This window comes from Streptopelia decaocto, assembly GCF_964273445.1.
Source record: "Streptopelia decaocto genome assembly, chromosome: 1".
In the NCBI taxonomy this organism is placed as follows: Eukaryota; Metazoa; Chordata; class Aves; order Columbiformes; family Columbidae; genus Streptopelia; species Streptopelia decaocto.
Window position 1 is genome coordinate 21,944,845 of NC_138663.1, and position 22,136 is coordinate 21,966,980.

The 22,136-nt window shown below is 40.3% G+C and overlaps 2 protein-coding genes across 3 annotated transcripts in view; both read right to left on the minus strand.

The window, feature by feature from the left end:
* Nucleotides 1–820: 820 nt before the first annotated feature.
* On the minus strand, nt 821–17,661 carry LOC309445041 (secreted frizzled-related protein 2-like). The gene is made up of 8 exons (XM_082063467.1): nt 17,598–17,661; nt 14,932–15,337; nt 12,473–12,632; nt 11,778–11,861; nt 4,017–9,946; nt 3,308–3,477; nt 2,480–2,572; nt 821–1,384 (listed from the first exon to the last, which is right to left on the minus strand). The coding sequence occupies exons 5-8, from the start codon at nt 4,301–4,303 to the stop codon at nt 1,074–1,076; spliced, it is 861 nt and encodes a 286-aa protein (XP_081919593.1). The 5' UTR covers nt 4,304–9,946; nt 11,778–11,861; nt 12,473–12,632; nt 14,932–15,337; nt 17,598–17,661; the 3' UTR covers nt 821–1,073.
* The window catches only part of MAPK12 (mitogen-activated protein kinase 12), a 40,094-nt gene continuing 34,113 nt past the window's right edge, over nt 16,156–22,136 (minus strand). Inside the window, exons 10-13 of one of the 2 annotated variants that reach the window (XR_014185208.1) lie at nt 21,606–21,684; nt 19,713–19,886; nt 18,236–18,952; nt 16,156–17,692 (exon numbers count right to left, since the gene is read on the minus strand). Coding sequence is in view for 1 of the 2 variants with exons in the window: in XM_082063451.1 (XP_081919577.1) it covers nt 18,882–18,952; nt 19,713–19,886; nt 21,606–21,684 (324 nt within the window). In the remaining variant the exon portion in view is untranslated. Of the gene's footprint in view, nt 18,953–19,712; nt 19,887–21,605; nt 21,685–22,136 lie in introns of both variants that reach the window. The other variant, XM_082063451.1, reaches the window with a different exon arrangement.

Genomic DNA, 22,136 nt, shown 5'->3' on the forward strand with positions numbered 1-22,136 from the left:
ATACAAACCTGCGCTTACAAGGGACCTGTCAGGAACCCGGATCATTACAGATGGGACCTTTAGAAAGCTACTGACCATAAACTTTTCCCTGGTTTGTCTCAATAAAATATTACCATAGTAGACACTGTATTGCTGAAATAGTTTCTAATTTATGTATTATCAATTACCTGTTCTTGGGTCTACTATACATATTTATAAAACTGAAGTCAAGTTCTGTCCATCTTCATGTGGTGTTTGATGTCAGTGTATTGCACTGACAACGAGGATGCTAATCATGTGGCCCCTGGAATATTTTGCATTTCTTGGCTATTATCACTCTGCTAGTTCCCTGCAGTCCATTTAGCCACCTGGTAAAGATTCTGCAATGACTTTGTCTAATGTGTCTGGAAATAAAAAGGGACCTTTCAGAAGGAGGGGCCTGATTTACATTCCAGTTGAACTGTGTTACGTTCAAGATGGTCACACAAGAATAGAAAGTTTCAAAAACTGCCTTTAGCCTATGCTCTCAGGTGCTGCCACAGAGATGCTGTCAGCTCTGTCATTGTAAAACGACATCCGGTAACCAAATCTTCTTGTAGCTGGGGCCAACCATACCATGCTTGCAGTTTCTTGTTCTTATTTATTCCACTTTGATTCCAGCAAAAGTGACCAGCAGAGGGCTGCCTTCTTTTAAAATACTCTAATGGGAGAAAATGAGGTGGATTAATGAAACGTTAAGCAAGGGAAAGTTTAGGTAACTCGAGAAAATGGCAGAGTAGGCAGTATAGAAAAACACATTAAAGGTAGTGAGCTGGATTAAAACTGCTTTATGCCCATTTTTGCAGATATTACAAAATATTTTTTGCAATAACTCAAAGAAACATTTATACATGCTTGTCCAAGTTCAGACTTGATGTGAGTAGCTGGAAACCTACAGAAAGGAGGCCTGAAAACACTGGGGTTTAAGTTCAACTTATAATACAATTTAAAGGGAAATTAAGACTTTACATTCCACTTATAGTACAATCCTATTTACAAGATAAGTTTGGCATGAGAAGTATAATAGTAATTTTTACAAATAATATGATAACTATTTACAAGCATTTATGGTATTTCCACTTCTGAGTGGCTGAAGTCAGCTGGGAGTCCCTCCTCTGCCAACGATAAACCTGGTTTACTAAAATGATGCCCTCTTCAATATTGCCTACAAGGAGATACACCATGGGACGATGGGTCGGAGTCAGCCTCTGCGTACAGTTTTCATTGATAAGCAGCCACTGTTGTATCATACTCTGGGTTTCATAAGGCAAGAGTGAACCCTGGGCAATGTATTCCACTTGGCATTCGATGTTATACTCTTGGTCACCAAATACTGTTCTCTTTTTGGACAGCTTTACTTTCACTGCTAAGAAAAAAAAAAATGAACCATGTAAGTCACAATTTTTACTCAAATGCAGAAAGAAACACCACCAATGAAAGCAGGATGAGTCCTTAAAAATCTTGTCATAATTTATGCTGACAGAGAATGGCAAGGCCTTCTCCAGCAGCAGTATACATTTTAAAATATTTTTTTTTTAATAAAGGTTCTGTAATAGAGGATTTTTTCATGGAATAGTAGATAATTTTTTTCACAAAAGTGAATATTGTGTTTTTACCATCACCATGTATGTTAGACTTTGTGGATAATTAGATATTGTAAGCTGTTGGCATTGTTCTAGTATCACAAGACTGCCCATCTTGCCCAAGCAGTTCTCCTGAAACTCACTTTGTCCATGTTATGAACCCCTCAGCAAAACCAGCTAGTAATGCTTGCTGATACCATCCTTTTAGATATTCCTTTTTCACTATAGGCATCTACCTACCCCACCTGACTACACCAATACTTTTTAGCATGAAATTTCTCTATACGGCCTGATCTAGAGCCAGACAAAGTCACTGAGAGTCTGCACTGACTTCAAAGGGCTTTGCAGGAAGTTTCTGGTGCAATCTCGGAAGTGTTGCATGTCACTCCAATAAGACAACAGGAGACAAGAATCTCTTTTACTGATATGATTTTCTGAGTCTCCTTTTCAGTAAACTATGTATCACGAACAACTCATGCACACAAGTAACAGGGATACACAGTTCACTAGTGAAACAAGCAAAGCTTTACTTTGGGTTTAATCGCTAATAGAAGACAAATTTGCTTATTTGGCTGCTGTTGTCAGAAATATTTTACCATAAAACATGTGATACTACAATGTAGCCAACCAGACAAGAACAGGAGAGCTATTTGGTTGCAAAATAGATCATTAGTAAATCTTTCATGCAAAATAAATCCTCCTTATATTATGGTCAGAAAGAACATTTTCTGATAAGCAACCTAAAGTTAAGTCAGCAACCAAGGATTAAGATTTGAAATCTCATCAGAAACTGACAGTTATTTTAATCCTAATTTTAAGGCATTTTAGAAGGAGAGCTGTTGGTATCTTGAATAGCAGCCATATTAGCAAGGACTTACCAAAGTTATTGTCACAGAAAACTTCAAGAACTCTTCTGTGCGTAAAGAACTCCTCCACTGCTGGGCAGGCCTGGCAGGCAGGCTTTGGTAGGACTGGTAAGAAATGACAAAGTTTCATCATTATATTTTAGAATCTTCTGTATTATTTTTCTTCTGTCAAAGCTGATAGCCCACTGTATAACCACAGGGATGACAGAGAAAATACACAGTTGGTCAGCAATAACATAAAAGTCTACCCATTTTTCTGAAAACATAGCTAGGGATGAAAAGGAGTTTCATTTTCCATGTCTATTCAGTCCTTGTTCAGGCTGACAAGCTTAATTATTGTAATCAAATAGAGTATTATATTTACTGTGGCTAAGGTGGGTGGGGAAGGGGTTAGGTGGCCAGTTCTACGAGTGATACTGCATTCAGCTGCACTAGGATTGTGAATATATGAATTAGGGTGTGCCATTTATCCATTAATCAGTCTATACAGAGACCTCAAAAGAAACTGAATGTAGTTCTGTCGTGGGTATGATACTGCCCATAGCTGTGTACAGGGTGATAACAACCTTCCTCCCCTAAGTGTAGACTATCTTCACTTTATTTTTTTGAAGGAATGCTGATCTACACCAGCTGAGGTCTGCTGCAGCTTACACTGAAGTACTAGCACTTTCCCCTGGACAAACTTTCCCCTGCCATCTGGACAAACAGCATGAAGCAATACAGGTAGTCACAACTCCATTTACAAAATCACAGACTGTCTGGAAAAGGTGTCCCTTGTATTTCCTTGGTTCCCAGGAACACGGAGTCCGGCCACCCACCCCTTTGCCATCTTCCAGCTACCTTTGTGCAAGTGTTTGGATTCCTTTGTAAGAGATGCCAGGCACATGTCATCGCCCGCAGGGAATCGGTCGCAGTCCAGACTGTCGGGCCAGGGGTGTCCGTGACAGGCGAGCACGGGGGCACAGCTGTCACGGACGGCAACGCACATGCTCCTGCAAGGATGGATAAACCTGTCGCCAGAGGAAATACGAAGCTGAATCAGTTAAACTCAGCAATAACAGAAACTAGTGCAACAGTGATTTCTGCACAAACTGCATCCTCTTCTCTGGTATTCAACATCCTTCAACGATATACTTCCAGAAGTGGCAGCTGTGTGAACTATGCTAGTAGTCTGTGTATCGACTGGGCTGTGCCTACAGGATTAAGTCACAGTTTTAAAAATGCTTTTTTTTTTACAACCTGAGAAAAGGTTCAGCAAGAGCCTGATTCTATTCATGATGGCTTCAACCCTAAATTAACAAGAATAAAATTTCAAATGCAACAAAATAAACCATGATATTCTTTGACAACAGAATTCATTTCCCCAAAGCAAACTAAAGTCGAATTGGAACATGTTTTTAGTACTTTTCTTTCCAATAGTACAGAAAAGTGAACAGAATTATTTCAGATAAAGTGGAGATCCCTTTTAAGTTATAATAAACATGCACTTCACTTGATCCCTGTTCTGGCAAATAAAGGCTGGAATTTTGTACTGTGCTGTGGTACTTACGTATCTAAACAGATGGGTGCAAACAGGGAACACAGGAATGTCCTCACGTGAGGGTGACAGTCCGTGTGCGCAAGGTGCTGCCAGGTGGTGGATTTTAGGATAACCTCTGCCATGCTTGTGTGTCCCATCAGGTTGGGAAGCCTCATTTCCGAGTACCCAATGTTGTGGCACATGTCCATCTCCTTGGGTATCACTACACATTTCGTGGATAATCCAATGTCAAAGCCTGTTGCCACTCTTAGGAAGCTGCTCAGGGCAAACCCAAGTAGTTCTGCAGTCAAGAACATCTTCCAGTGACTCCTGGGCAGCTGAGCAGGGAGCTGTCAAACTCCTCAAGCACAGGGGCACGCTGAAAACCTTTTGGCTTATATACCCCAAGAGCTTAATAAACCATTGCTTATCCACGGCTTATCAAATCACTTGAGACAAGACTGGATCTTATTGCCTATTCAAGGGATTGTTGTGATAACCAGGGAGGTGGAGACAGAGCACAGAAGTATGTTGCCTAAAGACCCAGATTTGGTACAGCCTTTCACATGCCCCACAGTGTCAGCTGCTGCAGCGTGCTATGTGGCATATTAAATTTTGACACCTAGAAAGTTTGCTATGTGCTTTCTAAAACAAATTAAGACATCCCTCAGAAAAAGGGTTGAGCAGACAAGCTGTCTCCTGGGGCTGCTGTGTCTCCTTTGTTTGCAGACACTGCTGACAGGGCAGAAAAAACAGCCCAGATTGACTTATCAAGTGAAAATGTTTTGCTTGTGCTAATTGCTAGTGTCTCTTCCACTGTTTTACAATGTAGAAGAGGTGCTTTCTTCATTTGGTCAAGCACTGTAAAAGAGACAGCCTCCTGCTATTAACCAAGTATTTTGTCTGGAAATCTGGATCCCTGTCCCGTGACATGCTAAATGTCCCAACTTCTATTACATTTAATAGACACCTGAAAATACCGAATTGCTTTACTGATTGGAGTATGTGCCTATCAGATGGCTACACAACTGACATCTTTCATTTATGTAAGTTCCATGGCGGATTTAATATTGTAGAACTATTATGGCTCTCAGTATTTATTCAGAGTGAAAAAGCAGTTACGCATATGGAGAAACATTCTTATTGTTTCAAACGAATCTATTACACTTGAAATTGCTCAAATAATGCAACATTTCACATATTTATTAATAAATTATAATTACATGAAGCTGTATGAAAACAAACTATAACATGTATAGTTTTTCTGTTTGTAGCACAAAAATACTATTAAAATGCTTGTTAAATGTTAACAGAATTACTGAGTATTTCATTACTGTTCTTAGTATAACACTGACAAACAGCTCTTCACTACAGAGAATCTGAGGAATCTGGTAAGGTGACAGAGGGTCTGACTAAGGTGAAGATTACTATTAAGAATCGAAAAGTCAAATTATTCCTTAAAAGAGTTGAATATCTAAACAAAATATTTTGTGGAAATTTTAATTTGATGAAAACATTTTTCCAATAAGTTAATTTTTATTTCCATTTCTTATTGCATGATTTAGATATGTTTAGATATTGATAATTCATAGGTGGATCTTCTACTGTAACATATCTGGATTGATTATTAGGCTAAAGTGAGTATGTTTGTAACAGTGTATCAGCTAGTATTAATATTACTGGTGACCGAAATCCATTTTTCCAAAGAAGCAGCTTTTTGTGTTTATACCTAGATGTGGCATATTTAGATGACAGAGAGTAGCTACATATCATTCACGTGTTTATACCTAACTGTTAGATTATTAATCCTAGCATCTTTGAAATAAATGACAAACCCCCACTGATTCCTCCTTAGCTGTCTTCTTTACTCTAAACTACTGGGAAAATTACAGTATGTGTTTAAATAAGTCAGAAAAATTGGCAGCATGCAAGGCTCCAAGGTTTAAATACCTATTTAAAATAATTGTCTGGTTTTCTTTTCATGTTTTGTTGCCAGTTCAGTGTTTTCCCCAATAAATATGATTTATCTGTATCTGTTACTTCAAAGCAGAAGAACTGTGGTGAAGGAAACCCTTCCCTTGCATGTGGGGCATGGTACTACATGTACATTTCTGAGTGACATAAAATATATATTAAAGAGTATTTGATCTCTCAATTATTCAGATGTTTTTCTCTGTGAGTGTCTCACAAACTACAAAAAACCTTGATTCATCCTAAAACCTGAGTCAGCTCTGTTGCTCCAAATAACAAGGGGTTATTGAGTTGCTCTGGAAGAACAGCCACTGAAGGGGCTTGCTCTGCCCCTTGCTGCCAGGGAGTGCCTTCCAAACCACCCTGGGTCAGGCCTGCGCTGGGCTGAGCTCCAGCTGTACCTGAGCCCAGGCTGGGTTGTGGTACAGCAGGTCTTGTTTTGAGACCTCCCTCTGGGCCACCATTGATGGACAGAACAGAGACAGGCACAACAAGAGCATGTGAGACAAAGATAATCTAATAAGAGATAATACATCTCCTGATAAACTCAATCTCCATAGGAACTGTTTCAGAAATAAATAACTGTGTATCTCTGAGTCACTATTTTCTACAAGGGCTTCACTGGGGGTAGGTTATTTATGCGCCACTGCAGACCTGTGCCATAAAATTTCTTTTGTCTCAGATATTTCCTAAGGGAGGCCAGCTGTCTTTTGATGCTTTGCTTTTGGTGAGCTGACTTTCAGTGGGTCATCACTTTGTAATGCTGAAGAAAATAGTTTTTCCCTGTGTGAGTACAGTGACATCCCTAGAGGCTGATGGCCCAGCCAGGAAGGATGGTCGGGAAGGAGCTAAACTATTAACTGCTTGTCCATGTCTGGCACGGTGCTTCAGTGGGGAGCTGTGGGCATTCAAGGGCATGGAGGAAATTCCATGATTTTGCCATCAGAAGAATGGTAAACCATCTGCTTTGCTTCTGCTTCTTCTTGTTTGCTTGGTGTTTTGACCGAAGTAGCCACTCACCCAGGGAATAGCAAGACTTTACACGTTTGCCAGGAATGATGAAGCTCACTTGAGGGCTGAAGGGACGTCACCGGCTCCGAGAACAAAATGTGCACAAAAGCCTCTGCTTAACAACCTGTGACTGCATTGGGTTTAAGGCTGGATCTGAAGCCTTACTGCATTATCTGTAATGCAGTCATTTATGCTATCCATCTTCTGTCAGAGAAGAGCATCATTTATGGGAGCTTCTGATTCCTCTCTCTTCTGACATTCACTGGGTTCAGGATGTTAGCTGGGCCAAATTCCTTACCCTGTGCCATTTTCAGTGTCATTATTTACTAAGGAATTTGCCAATTTGACACTTCTTTTCGCTACACTCACTAGTGGCTTTTAAGGAAGGGAATTTATTTTGGCTGTGTTTCTGTTTAGGCTTAATTATTTCGATGTTCTTCATGAGCAGATGGTACCTTGAAACTTGATTTGACAGCAAGTCATTAGCATTTATAATTTTTAGCGGGAGTCTTGCAGAACAGTTATTAAAAATGAGCATGCAAAGTAGATTGCCATTGCTTGGAGAGTGCTTCAAGTCGTCAGATGTTGGCTCCCTGGCAGAAGCGTGAGCTGCAGCACCCACATTGCTGTGCTATAGATTCGCCTTTTTTGCAGACACTCAGCTACTCCTTGACATGGCATGCAAGAAAATGTCGGGCACATATACTTACAGCTTTGAGGAACAGAGTAAACTGGGATTTAGTGTTGCCACACCAGCTATGCTTTCAAATTACACAAAAGCTGGTGGGGCCTCAATATTTCTAATTGTAGTGATATGTGCTTGAATATGTTGCTTGACTAAAGACTGTCTAAAACAAAAGACAAAAATCACTTTAGCAAACTATCAAGAGAATTGTAGTGTCTGCATACATTTAGAGTGGGTAGCGTAAAATACAAGATCTGAGGATTTAGAGAAACTTCTGTCTCCAAGTCCAGCTAATGCTCTTTGAAACTTCTGAAGGAAGCTGCGGGATTGTTCCCTCAGTCACGGACTGTATTTATTGTTCCTGGATATGAGCAGGGTTACCTGCTGATGGACCCTGATAAGAGGAGCAGGGACTGGAGGCTGCTCCCTGCCCACCTCTGTGTCAAATCCTTTGACTGTTACCAGGGAGACAGACAGAGATTAACCAGGAGCCACCCATCAGACCCCAGTAAGAAATGGGACTGAATTTTTCTTCAAAGAAAGCAGGGGTTTGAGAGCAACCTAGCAGATACAGGGATTTTTGGTTTTAATCTAAACATTTGTTGCAATATTCGGCTGGAGTCATTTTTATCTGAAGTCTAGTTGCAGAGATACAAGGCTCTCAGGCAAGGATCAAAGCTGTTAACTCTACATCCCAAGTCACAAAAAGGCGCTAGGGAGAGGTGGTCATCACTCTGATGACAGCATTGCTGGACCAACATCCTGACCCTGTGAGGCAGCATTTATTTCATAACATTTATTTTGCTTTATTAGAAAACCAATTAGGCACAAATGGTATCTGTAAAAACAGAGGAGGAAGAGTCAGACATGGTTATGAACAAGCCTCATTAATTTATCCATTGCAATGGCTTTAGCATTGCTTTAAGTTTTAATGAACAGAAATACTGTATTTCCCTATAAATCCATAATGTGAATAGTTAAATGTTCACTGCCCTGGCATTCTGAGCTCTGTCCTCATTACTGTTAAATGATTAACTGAGAGGAAAGTTTGTTTAAAAGAGAAACTTGATGCTGTGGGTGACCCAGACTTAGTTTCTGACTCTCACAAGCTTCCTGTTGAAGCTTTAACCCTGATGCCATGAACTGCTCCACACACAGTCTTTCCTGGTTAACACTGCAGTGGGTGATGCTGGAAGTTAAATGCATTCAAATATGAAGCCTTCAGATGCTACAAAACTAGGCAGGAGGCATGTAAATACCGACAGACATTCCAGCAGTATCACCTAAAGGCACAAGGGTGATGAATACTTTACAAAAACGGGGTAAGTAGCATTTCCTAAGTAGGCCAAATAAATCAGGGATGGAAAAAGGGCATAAGAAGGTAAGATGACTTGCTAATCAGCCAGCAGCTAATGCAGGCGTACAACTCCTGGCTTTGCCATCCCAGTATTCATTGACCCATTCATCTTTCAGGTCTCCTGCCCAGCAATATTTTTGCCAGTGCAGGACAAGTCGCGTTGAAGTGATTTTAGGGGTAGAGCTGAAATCCTGTGCTGACTTTCTAGTGGCCCACTCACGAAACTGCATTTGGGCCACATCCCGTGAACTGCATGGCAGGGCCTGGCAGTGAACACTGTATTGGTTACATGCTGGGAGAAGTGGTTTGCTTGCAAGGTGGCTGAAAGGAGAAGTACTGGAATGATTATTGCTCAGAAAATGGAATTTTGCTCCTCAGTCATAAAAAGCGCAGCAGGCTTGATAGTGGTGTTGGTTTTGCTCCGGGAGTAAGCAAATTCCAAATGATGGCTTTCAGGTGCGAGTAAAATGTAGTCTGTCTGGATGCAGGTTTTTACACTATTGATCATGTACCAGATGAGCACCTTCCACAGAGAGCCAGTAGTAGTAGCCACGACTATGTGTTTCCCCTTCTTAGAGGTTGGTTGTTTTGGGTTTTGTTTATTTGTTTGTTTGTAGGGGTTTTCTTTGTTTGTTTGTTTTCCTTGGTATTGGTATGCTGATTTGGCTAACGCTGCCTATTTTTTCTTTTTAGTTTTTAGTCAGTTTTAGTGGGTATCAATGTAGTTGTGCTCTGATTTAATTTTGTGGAAGAAGGGCCGTTTAACAAATGGAGTATCGCATATTTCAGGCACAATTCTTGCTCTGCAGAAAAACTCCCATTTCTTTTGTACTGAAAGCAGTTTTTGCAGTCTTTGGGCAGCTGGACTGATTCTGGTTTTCCCTCTATCAAACTTCTATTGTAGCTGAGTCCCCTCTTATGCATTGTCACAAGCAACTGAAAAAGAAGCAAAAGCGAGGTTAAACGGAGAGCCCCCGAATCATTTCCAAGCCTCTGTGAGCAAAAGGGAGTACAAGTCCTCTCACAAAGACTGTTTCATAGGAAGGCAGGGGAACAGCTGTTTGGGCTACAACTAAACAATGAATACATACCAACTGTTTGTAGTCCATTGAGAAAGTAAACAGGGTCATCTTGCCTATTCCCCCCAATTCTTTCTTTGTCTGCAGCCGGTAGCCAGCTACTGATCATCCAGATAAGACACAAACACATTAAGTCTTGAAAATTATGTCTGGCTTCTGGCTGTCACTGGAGATAGCTCTATCAGTTAAGTGAGGAAAACTGTGGGCGAGTGCTCCTCTGACTCCAGCACACCTGGAGCTCGTCCCTTTTAAGTCGCTTGATGACATTTTGCATCTAACTTCTGTGTATCCCAGCCATCCGGAGGAAAGGCTCTCAGCATCTGACGTGGTAACAGCACATGGCAGGCCAAGCTCACTTCACTGTAACGCCATGGGAGCCTGTGGACCCAAAGTATCTCTTTAAAAGTCAAACTTCAGCCTAAGTGCTGAAGTTTGCTGAATAAGCAAATTTAAATAACGTCTGTAAGGTTTCACAAATAAATGAATGTGCTTCAAATACCTGAATTAGATTTTATGGCCAAATTTTCTCTAAGCAAAATTCTCTCTGGCATTAGCAGGATTTTTTTTTTTTTTTTAATAATAATGGTAAAATATAATCCCTTTCCAGGCATTGAAAGTCTATTTAAATCTAAATAGACAAAACAAGTGTTCCTGTTGCAAATGGTTTTGGTGAACTGAGATTAAAACAAAGATTTGTTGAGAAACAGTCAGAGTTACACCCTGGACATGAATTTCAGCTTCAGGTCTTTGGAATCCAGGTAGCTTTCTTTTGGTTATAAATTTATGCCCAAGCAATGGCTCATATTGTTTTTAAGGGTGTAGATTTACATTTTACAATTTCAAGAAAAAAAAAACATTTTCTGGATAAATCCTAGCTTTTATTTTCAATTTTCTATGTTCACTATTTTTGAAAGAGTTGTGGTTTTTTTCTAAAAGTATTTGCAAACTTTTTCCTTCAAGTACACATGCATCCTAAGCATAGGGTGGCTTAACTAAAACAACTAGCTGTGTCCTGAACTTAAGTGTGTATATAGATAGAATCAATATTCAAAAACTGTTTGGGGGCTCACAGAAAAGAAAAAAATATTTTTAATTGTGGCAGTTACAAATTACTTAAGAGAGTAACTGCTTCACAAATGAGTGTGCCCGTTCATAGATGCAAGGCATATAATTGTTACCTGACTGCTATGCAAATAGTTCTTGTCTTTTCTGTTACTTGAGCTCTGTGGTTGAAGGGGAAGGGATACTTACTGGAAGTCTAAATATTCTCTACCTATTTTCACCCTCCCCATTTTAGATCTTCCCTTACACACACCTTCTGGAAAAGGACAGCCACAAATGACAACATTTTGAAGGCTTTGATACACCTTCTGACTCCACCAAAAGACACATTTTTATTACAGCTGTCACTAATCTACTTTGCTTCAGTATTTCTCATGTAACGTTCAAGGAACTCAAAATGTTTTTCAGGTTTCAATGAACCAAGTCACTGAGCTTTTGTGTAACCCCTTTTGATTACAAATGCGTAGCCAAACACCCCTTTTTGTGAGGAGTGAAGACGGCGAGAGAGAGCAGGACTGCAGCACCGGGACAGGCGACACGCCAGGCGCTAGCTGGACCACAACAGGCAGCTCTAGACATCAAATGTGACATTGGCCTGGCAGACATGACTTCTGTTTGAGTCAAACCTTTATGATTCTCTCTGTGTTGTCATACAGGGATGGCTTCTCTTTAAGTAGTCTGTAAGTCTCCTTGTCCATCTGGGAAGGCATCTAGTAGAACAATTATGTAAGTTATATAAGTAGATTTTGCATCTTATACACTTACTAAAGCTTTATATCTATACACCCTAATGAAGTTACATAGTGCCTTCTCACAGCACTGTGATGTTGGGCCCTCAAAATCTGCAAAACCTCTGCAATTGCTCCTGTAGGGAGCATTCATATTGCCACAGCAATTCCCACAGCGGGGCTGAGAGTCAAATCCACTGCTCCATCCCCACTCCACCACTTCGTGGGACAGCCTCATTGGTATTAGTGACAGATATTAAAGCTTCTGCAAAAGGGGAGCATCCAATTGAAAAAAACAACCAACCAAACAAAAAACCAACCAGCCAACCAAAATCCAACAGCTAAAACAACAAACCAGTCTTCAAACAGAAAGCATAGATGCAACATACTTTAAAAGAGAGGGGGAAGAAAATAACAGTTTTCTTTCTTTGGGCCTTCAGTCCCTCAGAATTCAGACGGCAGGTTCCTTCCCTGTTGCACATCGCCTCTATTGAGATCAAAGACATTTGGTTTCTATTACCCTATCTCAAAGAGAAGTTCTCTGATAAAGAAGTCTCCACCCTAATGATTAAACCCTATTTGGATTGAAATACCTGGGCAGAGCCCCGCAGCCTGCAGGCCAGGATTAGAGGGTCTATGACTCCAGCGCCCACGTGCTAATCGGGATGCAGACCATGCCTGTGAAATGTTGTGTCATTTGGCTTTCACAGCCCTTTACCCTCATCCCAGGGAAATCCTTTTCTTCCAGTGGTGCTACAGGGAAATGAAATGGAGATGAATCCATTCTAAATAGCTACGTGACAGCAAGAGCTGAATAAATAAGGAAAAATTATAGAGCAATCATTTAGAAATGGCTCAAAATCAAACAATACCTAAACCATCTTTAAAACTGGTTTACTTCTAATTAGTTTATGAAGCACAGGGAGAGAGAACCAGAGAAATAATTAAATTTAAGGTTAATCAGGAGAGGCAGATTTTTTTTTTTTTGGTCTTAGGAACCATTTTCATTCTCTAAATAGCATTAAGGGTTTCATGCTGGTTGTGCTGACAAAAGATTGATAACTGTATCCACAGGAGGCTCTTTTCATTATGGAAACCATAGAGGAGCAAATAGTTTAGAGGTTGAAAGTATTCTGAAATTAGACTCAGGAGCACCAGAGACAAGAGATTTGTGATTGCAGTTCTAGTTTCAGACCTTAAAAGAAACATGTTTGCCTGACAGCTTCTTTAGTGTTTTTTGTTTTCCCCTGGCAATGTCTGTCAGATAAAAGCTATCACCACTCCCTATAAGCCTTGCCTTGTTATATCTACATCTCTGCTACAGCATTATTACTGTTAAATGTACTAGGCCAGGAGAGCTTTTTTGTTTGGTGTGAGAGAAAAATATTTTTAGAAAATACATCTAGAGAGTATAACCTGAGCACTCAGTTTTGGGGGTACATAATGCTCTGTTTTGTTTTGTTTTTAACAAAACAAAACAAACCCAATTGGGTGATATTTTGTCATCCTTACTTGCTGTGTAGTAATTTTCTCATTGCTACTCTCTGAAAATGGAACAGAAGTGCTGGCATTATTAACAGGCTGATCTTGTACTGAAGGAAGGCAATGACAGTTTCCATAGCCCATGATTATATCCTGAAAGGCAAGATTCTGCCTGTATTTCTCATGCTGTTACAGTACATCCTGTTGATGTCAGTGCAATTCTCGTGGCACACATTGATGTGAGCAAGACTGACAAAGGTGACCAACACAAACAGGCCACCCATTCCTCTCTTTTTGGTGAATTAGCTTTCAGGAGATTATATAAAAATGTTTGGTTTGGGTACATGATATTAAAAGAGAACTCAGTATGGAAGGTGCTTTCCCCTGCCATATGGCCGACTGAGTAAAACATCCTCATCCTAATATCTTGGCTCCAGCAAGGGACACTGCAAGTGCGTATGCCAAGCTTTAAAGTGAACAGACTGTTTATTTCCCTGTGTTTGCTGGAGTTACACAGCCCTTCCCTCCCTGCTCTCTGGTGGGAGGCACCAGCTTGGCTCTGTGTCCACATGTGCGAGAACATTCACTTGGTTATTTATTTTTTTGAGGATTAACATTAATCATGTAAAATCCAGGTGATCAGAACCACTAATCCAGCCATAAGGCATAAAAAGCTGTAAAAGCCATTGCGAAACCTAAGGAGAAGTAGTAATGTTCTGGTTTAGAGTCTTAAAACGGCAATACTGAGTAGCTGCAGTAATTATAGTTACTGTGAGCTGTTTGGGAAGAGAATCTCACTTGTTTCATAGTCACCTGGCTAAATACAGTCATAGTTTCTTCTGATTGTAATTCTCAGCCACATTGTCTTTCTCTATATTAGCACACTACTGTTCTTATGAAAAAGAAAGTTCAGTCTTGACTCTCATAGAGAAATGTAAGGAGTTTTCTCGGCACAGCAAAATAGTTAGGCATAAGCCAGTTGGTACTACTTGGCAGCAGGAACTGTGTCATGTACAAGCAGGGCTTTCAAAATGCCCCAAAAAACCTGCCTTGGTCCAAGCCCCCAGTGGACTAAATGCCCGTGGCTTCCCAAGTATAATTTTACTCTTATAATCTGTTATACTACTACTGTTACAATAACAATCAATGAGTTTCTCATTAATATCAGGCTGAATTGGATTAGGTGGCAGCCTTTGTATTGGTATCACAGGTTGTCAGCGATGGACTCTTCTGCTCCCTAGCAGCATTCTCAAACAGGATCTGAGCAATTGCTTTCACTACATTTCATTTGGTTGCTTTACCAGTTGCCTCATTTTGCCTCCCAAAGGTAACACTGTATTCAAAACACATTTTATGAAACATGAAAGCAGAGGAACTGCATGCTGAGATCACTCAAACTTGACTGGGAAATGCCCCTCATGTGTACTGATGAAAGAGACCTTGGGGTGAACTAGAAAACTCCAGCATACAAATGTATCAAAGTTAAGTGTGAGGGAGCTCTGCTTGCAGAGCCCGATAGCAGCACACAAATATAACGAATCCTTAAATTACTTTACTTGTCCCGACTTACCTCCTTGTAGAGGGATGCTGTTCCTGGCAGCTAAAGACATGCGTCATTCCCATGCCTGAGAGCTGCATGTGGCTGCTAGGTGGCAATGCGGTTTTTAGATCATTATGTTACTATCCCAGAGGGCTGAAAATAATCTGCGTGCAAGAGCTGCTCATTAACTGGTAGTCTATGAAGTTCCAAAGAGTGTCTGTGGAATGGAAGTCCTCCTCCCCCAGTCTTTCTCCAACTCATGCTTCTGAATCCTTAAAAATACTTAGGAGGAGATTCTAAGTGCTGTAGTCCATTAAACTGCCTCTGATGTTATTTGACTTACACAACCAGTTGCCCTACAGTGTATTCATGTGATGGAGAGAGAATTAATCAGCAGAGACAGCAGGTGGCATGAGTGCCTGTTCTTCCCCGGTACCTGCAGGGACCATCCAAAGGCCACAGGAGTATTTCATACCAAGATCCAGTGAATGATAACATCTAACAGATGCTTCATTCTCTGACCACCTTAGCTGAAGCATTTGAACAGCAGATCAGAAAGAAGGAAGCTCAAAGAACCCCACACAGCTCAGATATCTGGTAGTTCAGAATAAAGAATGAAGTGGATCTTCTGAACACATTTTGCAGGACACATATGAGCACTGACCTCAGTGTTATCCTGTAGAAAACTCAGAAAATAATCAAGAAGTGAAATAGTGAGCCGTGTCTGGCCCACACCACCACATTATCAAAATTCAACATGAACTATGAGTCTTTAATGCAACGAAGACTAGTACTCAAGGGGACAATCTTGCTCTAGAAAACTCAGGGGCGCATGGGTTTTCAGGACCAAGGTCCCATATATCCAGCTAGAACTCTGTTAGTGACTTCCCTGTCCAACTTAAAGATGTACATGCTTGATGATGGTCAATCTGATTTTGGCTTTTAAAATCAGACTGAGGAATGCAACTGTTTAAGGACTGAAATCCTGTCCTTCAGAACAAAGCAGAGATGTCTGGTAAATCCAGGATGCTGTAAGAAGTAATTAGGTGGCAGTAGTTCAATCAAATCAGCTTTGTGGATGATTTACAGTTTGGAAAATGAGAGAAAGGTTGGGGTTTCTGGTCCGACTGACTTCCAAAATAAACTGCATCAGCAGCTCATATTACATGAAATGCACCTACAATATTACATTTCATGCAGTTTCCTTATACTGAAAATACTATTTTCAGGAGTGATTACACATTTGGGAATACATATGGAGAAAATCAGACCTTTACTGTGTAAAAAACAAACCTCCAACCTTTATTTGTCACAATACATTTCAAGTACATGCAGAACATATTTACATTTCTCTTTAAGGCAAACAGAAATTGGGTTCTTATTCCTGAGTTGCTTAGCACCAGCAGAAATAGCAAAAAAAACCTTAGAAAAAGGTGTCTCTCCCTTTGAAGCAGCAGCTGCCTCCCATGAAAAATATTGCCGCTTTCAACTTGCATTTCTTTAAATAAGCTATTTATACCAATAATCTCTATTGCTGTTTGGAGCCATTTCTGCAGATTTCAATCTCTTCACTGAAACATCTTGCCAAGATGTGACAACCCTTCCACGTTTGATATTTTACCTTACAGACTGTTTGCTGACTAGACAGCACAGCAGTACTTCGGTCTGCGCTGGCACATGCATCAAGGTCTTCTCTTCAGTTATTTTAAGAGTTCTGTATTCTCCCAATATCTACAAAAACTAACATTATCTTCTTGTGTCTTTCTCATGCAGGCTAGCCACTTCTCCAATACTAAGTCAAGATTAAGAGGGGGAAAAGTTCACCATGGACGGTTTTAGGGCTTGACTGCACTAAAGCTAAAGGTGGGGGGGAAATGAAAATGCCCATTGAAATGTTGGCATTTATGAAGAAAATGCAAAGCAGTTCAATTTAAAAAAAATCTCCACCAAGTCTAACATTTGAGCCATCTGCATTATCTCAAGACTTTAGGTATTTGCTAGAATTTAGGATGTTGAGATTCCATTTAAAATATAGAGGGAGTATTTTCAAAGAAGCTTTGCTATTCTTCCATTTCCCATTGACTACCTATATGAAGCCCACTAATTCCAATAGGCACTTTTCTCCCATGACTTTTAAGAGGACCACAGGGCATGATCCTAAAAAGGAAAACGTCTATCCTGTAAAAAATAAGGTTCCTATTTAACATAAAAGTGTAGTCCAAGCAGAAAGTCAATAGTGCAAAATGGGGTATGACTCAAGTGTGCCTCCCTCAGTGACCTGTAGTGTGGAAAATGTTTTATTTCAAATTACATCCTATGCTTTTTTTTCACGCATTCCTGAAACTGTAGTTTTTAATGACTTGTCAAATACACCAATAATTCAACATTTCTGTTACCATTTAGTCTCTGTAGGTGCCTGTCTCAGCTAATCAATGCTCATCACAAACAATTTTTAAACAAATGCTAGTATTTACAGGTGTTCAACTTAAATGTTCATTGAAAGAAACAGAACTGTGCCTTGATTAAACTTCTGATTTAAATTGGTTATTAAAGCAAAAAACACAAAAAAATTTTCTTACTTCTTTTCCAGTTATTATCTGCTACAATCAAACATCCTCCTCCACAAGTAGCAACATACAACAGCATAGTGCATTGGGAATAATCCACATCCAAACAGTCAATTGTCAAGTCATTACCTTTAACAAGGAGAAGCATCTCACAAAGAAAGTCTTCACCAAAGGTTTGCCAATTTCTTTTTTCTACATCTGAGAGAATATTACTAACTAGGGGCCTAGGAAAATAAAATAAATGAACGCAGACAGTCAAGAGGAACTCATGAAGTGTCTAACCAATATCCCATCAGGAAGCTGACTCCTTCTGATAAGGCACCTCCCAAAGAAGGTCTGATGGCTTCCCCTCAAGTAAGAAGAGTTCAAAAGGCTTAAAAAAAATAAAAGGAATGTTTGTTATTCTGCACCTGGCACAGCACCTCTGCACACTGCGAACAAAACAGTTTGCTGCAGGTATTCCCAATGAACAGTTGCAGCACAGCATTGTTATCCTCATTTTATGTTCTATGATGTGACCCACATGCAGCTTTATTTCTAAAATCAGCACCACTGATTCTATAACTAGTACATCCTCTGAGAAGATCTACTTTCTCAGTGATCATCTCAATACTAAGATGCTAGAGAGCTTACAAAACTTTATAAAGTCTTAAGAATTTCTCCCTGGAAATCCTTGATTCCTACTCTATTATACAAGAAGACCTCACTGTATTCAGAGGAAAATGTTGCACCCCTTGAAAGTGACTGTTTATCCATTGGCTGTTTACCCTGTGCATTTGTGAAATCTTGTCCTGCTGTGCTGGTTACTTTGAAAAAAATCTAAGATGTTGACACTTCTCTGCTTCCAGCTTCTTGCACAGATCCACCAGACATGGCTGGAGCTCAGGTTCTTCTCCCCTTCACCCAGGCTGTGTCTCCACTATCTGCTGCACTGCCTGAGGTGACAGCGACTGATTTGCCTCTCCACGCATCTTACTGAGCGGAAATATTCCAGAGGAAGTCACACAAATAGTTATTGCAGTCAAGACAGTTCAATGGCCTTGGGGAGCAGTCACGGCACATCTCGGACGTACTCTGTGTCTCCACTTGCTTGGGGTAGTAACTTGTATGTTTCTGGTCTCTGAAGAATTAGTCCTATCTGCTCTTTCAAGGATGGCACCAGGTTATCACAGTCTGAATCCTTTTGTGCAGAAGGAAGAAGCTGTAGGCAAGAATAAGTTCCTGGATAGTTTTGAAATGCTACTCCCAAAGGCACCAACTTCCAAGTGCAGAGTAAAAGACACGGCTCTTTCTTACAGTGCAGATGAAACAGATTACATCCAGTTTATTTAGAAAAGTTTTATACACCCGATTTCACAAACATTTACAACTTTCCTGCTTTCTTCTGAGTTCTGAAAAGATGGAGTCATACAATTACACCGCTGTCTCCTTTGACTCCAATGTTTGTGGTGGCTTGAAGTTCAATATCTCTTTATATGTAATGCCTGGAAAAAAACAGAATAAACATAGTGTTGTTGGTCTAATCAGAAAAGGAGCTGCACAGACATCAGGAAAGTGCAGCCCCCCCTATGGTTAGGCTCTGGTCGAGGGTCAGGAAGAGAGAGACCTCTTCAGGCAAAAAAAAAGAAAGAGTACAAGTAAGGGAACCAAGGATTGTTTTTTTTTGTTTTACTGTTTCACATTTGAAGAAGTAGCCCAATACTGAAACGTTACAGATGCTTTCAAAGGGATGTGCACATGGACTTTACAGTATAGTGTGCAACATCCTCAGAATGAGCTACTGAGCACATCAACTTCAAAAGTCCAGTCCTCACTTAAAAGTCAAAACACAAACCTCTGACATTGGATGAAAACTAGATTCAGGCTTAAACCTCTGCTGACACAGGTTCTCTCAGGGAGAGGAAACATATCTAAGGCCAGCAACAGTTGCACTCCCATAGGGCCAACAGCTGAGGAATCTTTGCCTGTCCTATCCACTGGAAGGAACATGTTACAGAAATGGTTTATTTCCTACATTGCAGAAGATGAGAGAACAGACACACTGAAGAAAGTAACAGAGAAAACCTTTGGAGGTGATTCCAGGAAGACTTGATAAGAGGAACACTGGCTTATCAATAGTGTTTCTCTGTCTTAGCGCTGTCTACTTTCTTCCATCAACAACAAAGGAAGTAAAGGGGAACACTCCTATTTCGGGATGGCCTTCCTATCTGGTCATTTTTTAAAACATCACAAAACTAAACTCACGCTTCCACTCATCCAGTGGAAGATCCATGTTATCAAAGGTGTCATCGTATTTCTCAGCTTCAGTTTCTTCCTCAGGATCGTGAATTGGTTCAAAGTAAGGATGCATCAAAGCCTCAGCTGCTGTGACTCGCTTCTCTGCATCCAGTACCAGCATCTTCTCCAAAAGGTTTACAGCTGTTGAACAGAAAACAAACAGTGCATTCAAACCATGCCACTGATTTCACCTCATACACAGTAATGTTGCCCAGGAAATCTTTTAAATAAACACACAGCTGCAAAGCAGAATCATTGGGTGTTCATCCTATAGCCCTGGCTGTCCAACTCATTTTCACCAGGGGCCAGAATCAGCCTGGCGGTTGCCTTCAAAGGGCCGAATGTAATTTTAGGACTGTTTAAATGTAGTAGTGATTTTAGGACTGTGTAACAGCCCTAAACAGTGGGGCCCGTCTGCATGACAAAATAATGTTGTGAGCAAGCTGGGATGTGTACAAAACCAGACACAGAGATGCTCCCTTGCTTCTGTATGCAATACAGCCACACCACCTCAGGTCATGACTTCTCTGCTCCAAGACCAGCATGCTTGGGGCTTTCCCAGGTGTCTGTCATCACTGCCACCACTGTGCTCTGGTTCTAAGGTACATCACAACTGGAGAGCAGCAGAAAGAACAGGTGGGTGTAGAGCTAAAGAGAAATGCTCTGTATGTGACCAAATCCAAGCCCAGGTATGCTTTGAAGGTGGCTAAGGCAAGTCAGTTTTCCATGCTCAGAATTCTCAGTGCTGCCTTTATCTGCTGTGTGTTTCTGACCTCAGCCAAAACAATTCACGAAAATCTTGCATGTTCCTCTCCAGTGGATTTTGGATGAGGTTCACTGTTAAACTGTCAAAATCAGCTAGTGTAAACAGATGTGATGAATTATTTGTTTATTCTCTGTTTTTCCATCCTGAAAGAACATTCCTGGGTTGGATGGAACAGCTGAGAGGAAGAGGAGGCAGCAGTGCGGGACAGGACGCTGCACCTCCTGCTTGCCACATTGTGGATTCTCTCCAACCTTCTCTCTCAGACCATGAGCAGTTGTTCTCTATGTAAGGAGCAGCCAGATGGGCACAGAAGCGATAGGAAGAAACATCCTAAAAACCAAATGGAAATGTGTCTCATCCGCAGCTGAGAAGTTCAGTGAGCTAACCGTGCAGTCAGGGTAAGAGCTGCTTATTAATCATGCTTATTTCTACTCTATCTAAACATAAAACTTAAACCTTTTAAGTTGAGAAGATTCAATTATCCTAATTGATATTCTAATAAAACTGGCTTTGTGAGTGTTTAGGTCATTGGGGAATGGATAAGGTTTGGGCAGAGCCACCTCAGAGCTCTGACTGCCTCAGGTCATGTCACAGTTATGCACACTCAGTATGCTCTTCTGGCTGTTCATACCTATCACATCCAGGCCAGTGCTTCTCAGGAATGCACAGATGTTTCTCAGGAGGTAATCATTCCATGACATGTCAGCTTTCTATTTGCTTGCATTTCTACTGTAGATCAGATTGCGCTTTCAGAATTATATTTCAAATACAATACACACAAAAAAATTATTACATATATTTAATTTCCCAGGGCTCTTGAGAAAGCTGCTCCAGTAAAACCATTAAGCAGATGCTGGATCAGAGCCTAAAACATAAAGTATTTTTTTGACTCTTCTAAGAAATATCTGATTCCTGGCAGAGTCTAAACTTAGCAAAGTTCAGCCACTAAAATCAGAGTTATGAATTAGGGAAAGCAAGAGATAGAAAAGCACAAAAACCATCACAGAACCCACCACGTGACTGATACTGCTGCTGCCTCCAATGCAAACACAAGACACATTGTTGTGTACACACAACCACACAAACTGTCTTACCCAAAGGACTTGCATACTTCAAGATGGATGCAAAATCTTTTTTCTGGACTTTTGGGAGGCTTTTGATATAGTTTTTTGCCTTAAAAGAAACATAAATATTAAATTAGACCTTTTCTGCCGTTCCAATGTAACAACATTAACTATATGCTTAATAGGTAATTCAACAATGCTTTGATAGCACATTGTACAAATGGATTTTTTGAGGGTCATAAACCCTGATTATATTCACCTTCTTGTTGAAAGGATTTTTTTTTTACATAAAGCCTTAAAACTGTGATTAAAAATGATAATGTAAAGCTTTAATTATTAGTGCTAAATATTTAATATGTTAATTAGAATATATATGTAAGTATAGTTTGAAAGAATGCCATAGTTTACAGGAATCTCTAGAAATGAACCTTATACAGTAATTCGTTAATACATAAATTGTATAATTACTCTAATGATTAATCTTAGTTTTTTTTACAGTAGGGCCTTAAGGATTCTAGATGGACATCCACACAAGAATAGGAAAGATGACATCAGAGACAT

Excerpts from the sequence above, each read along its gene's own strand:
- LOC309445041 (XM_082063467.1), bottom strand. The coding sequence starts at position 4,303 with ATGTTCTTGACTGCAGAACTACTTGGGTTTGCCCTGAGCAGCTTCCTA. Across the intron at positions 2,573-3,307 it reads ATCCAAACACTTGCACAAAG|TCCTACCAAAGCCTGCCTGC; the intron begins GTAGCTGGAAGA and ends ATTTCTTACCAG. Across the intron at positions 1,385-2,479 it reads TTTCTGTGACAATAACTTTG|CAGTGAAAGTAAAGCTGTCC; the intron begins GTAAGTCCTTGC and ends TTTTTTTCTTAG.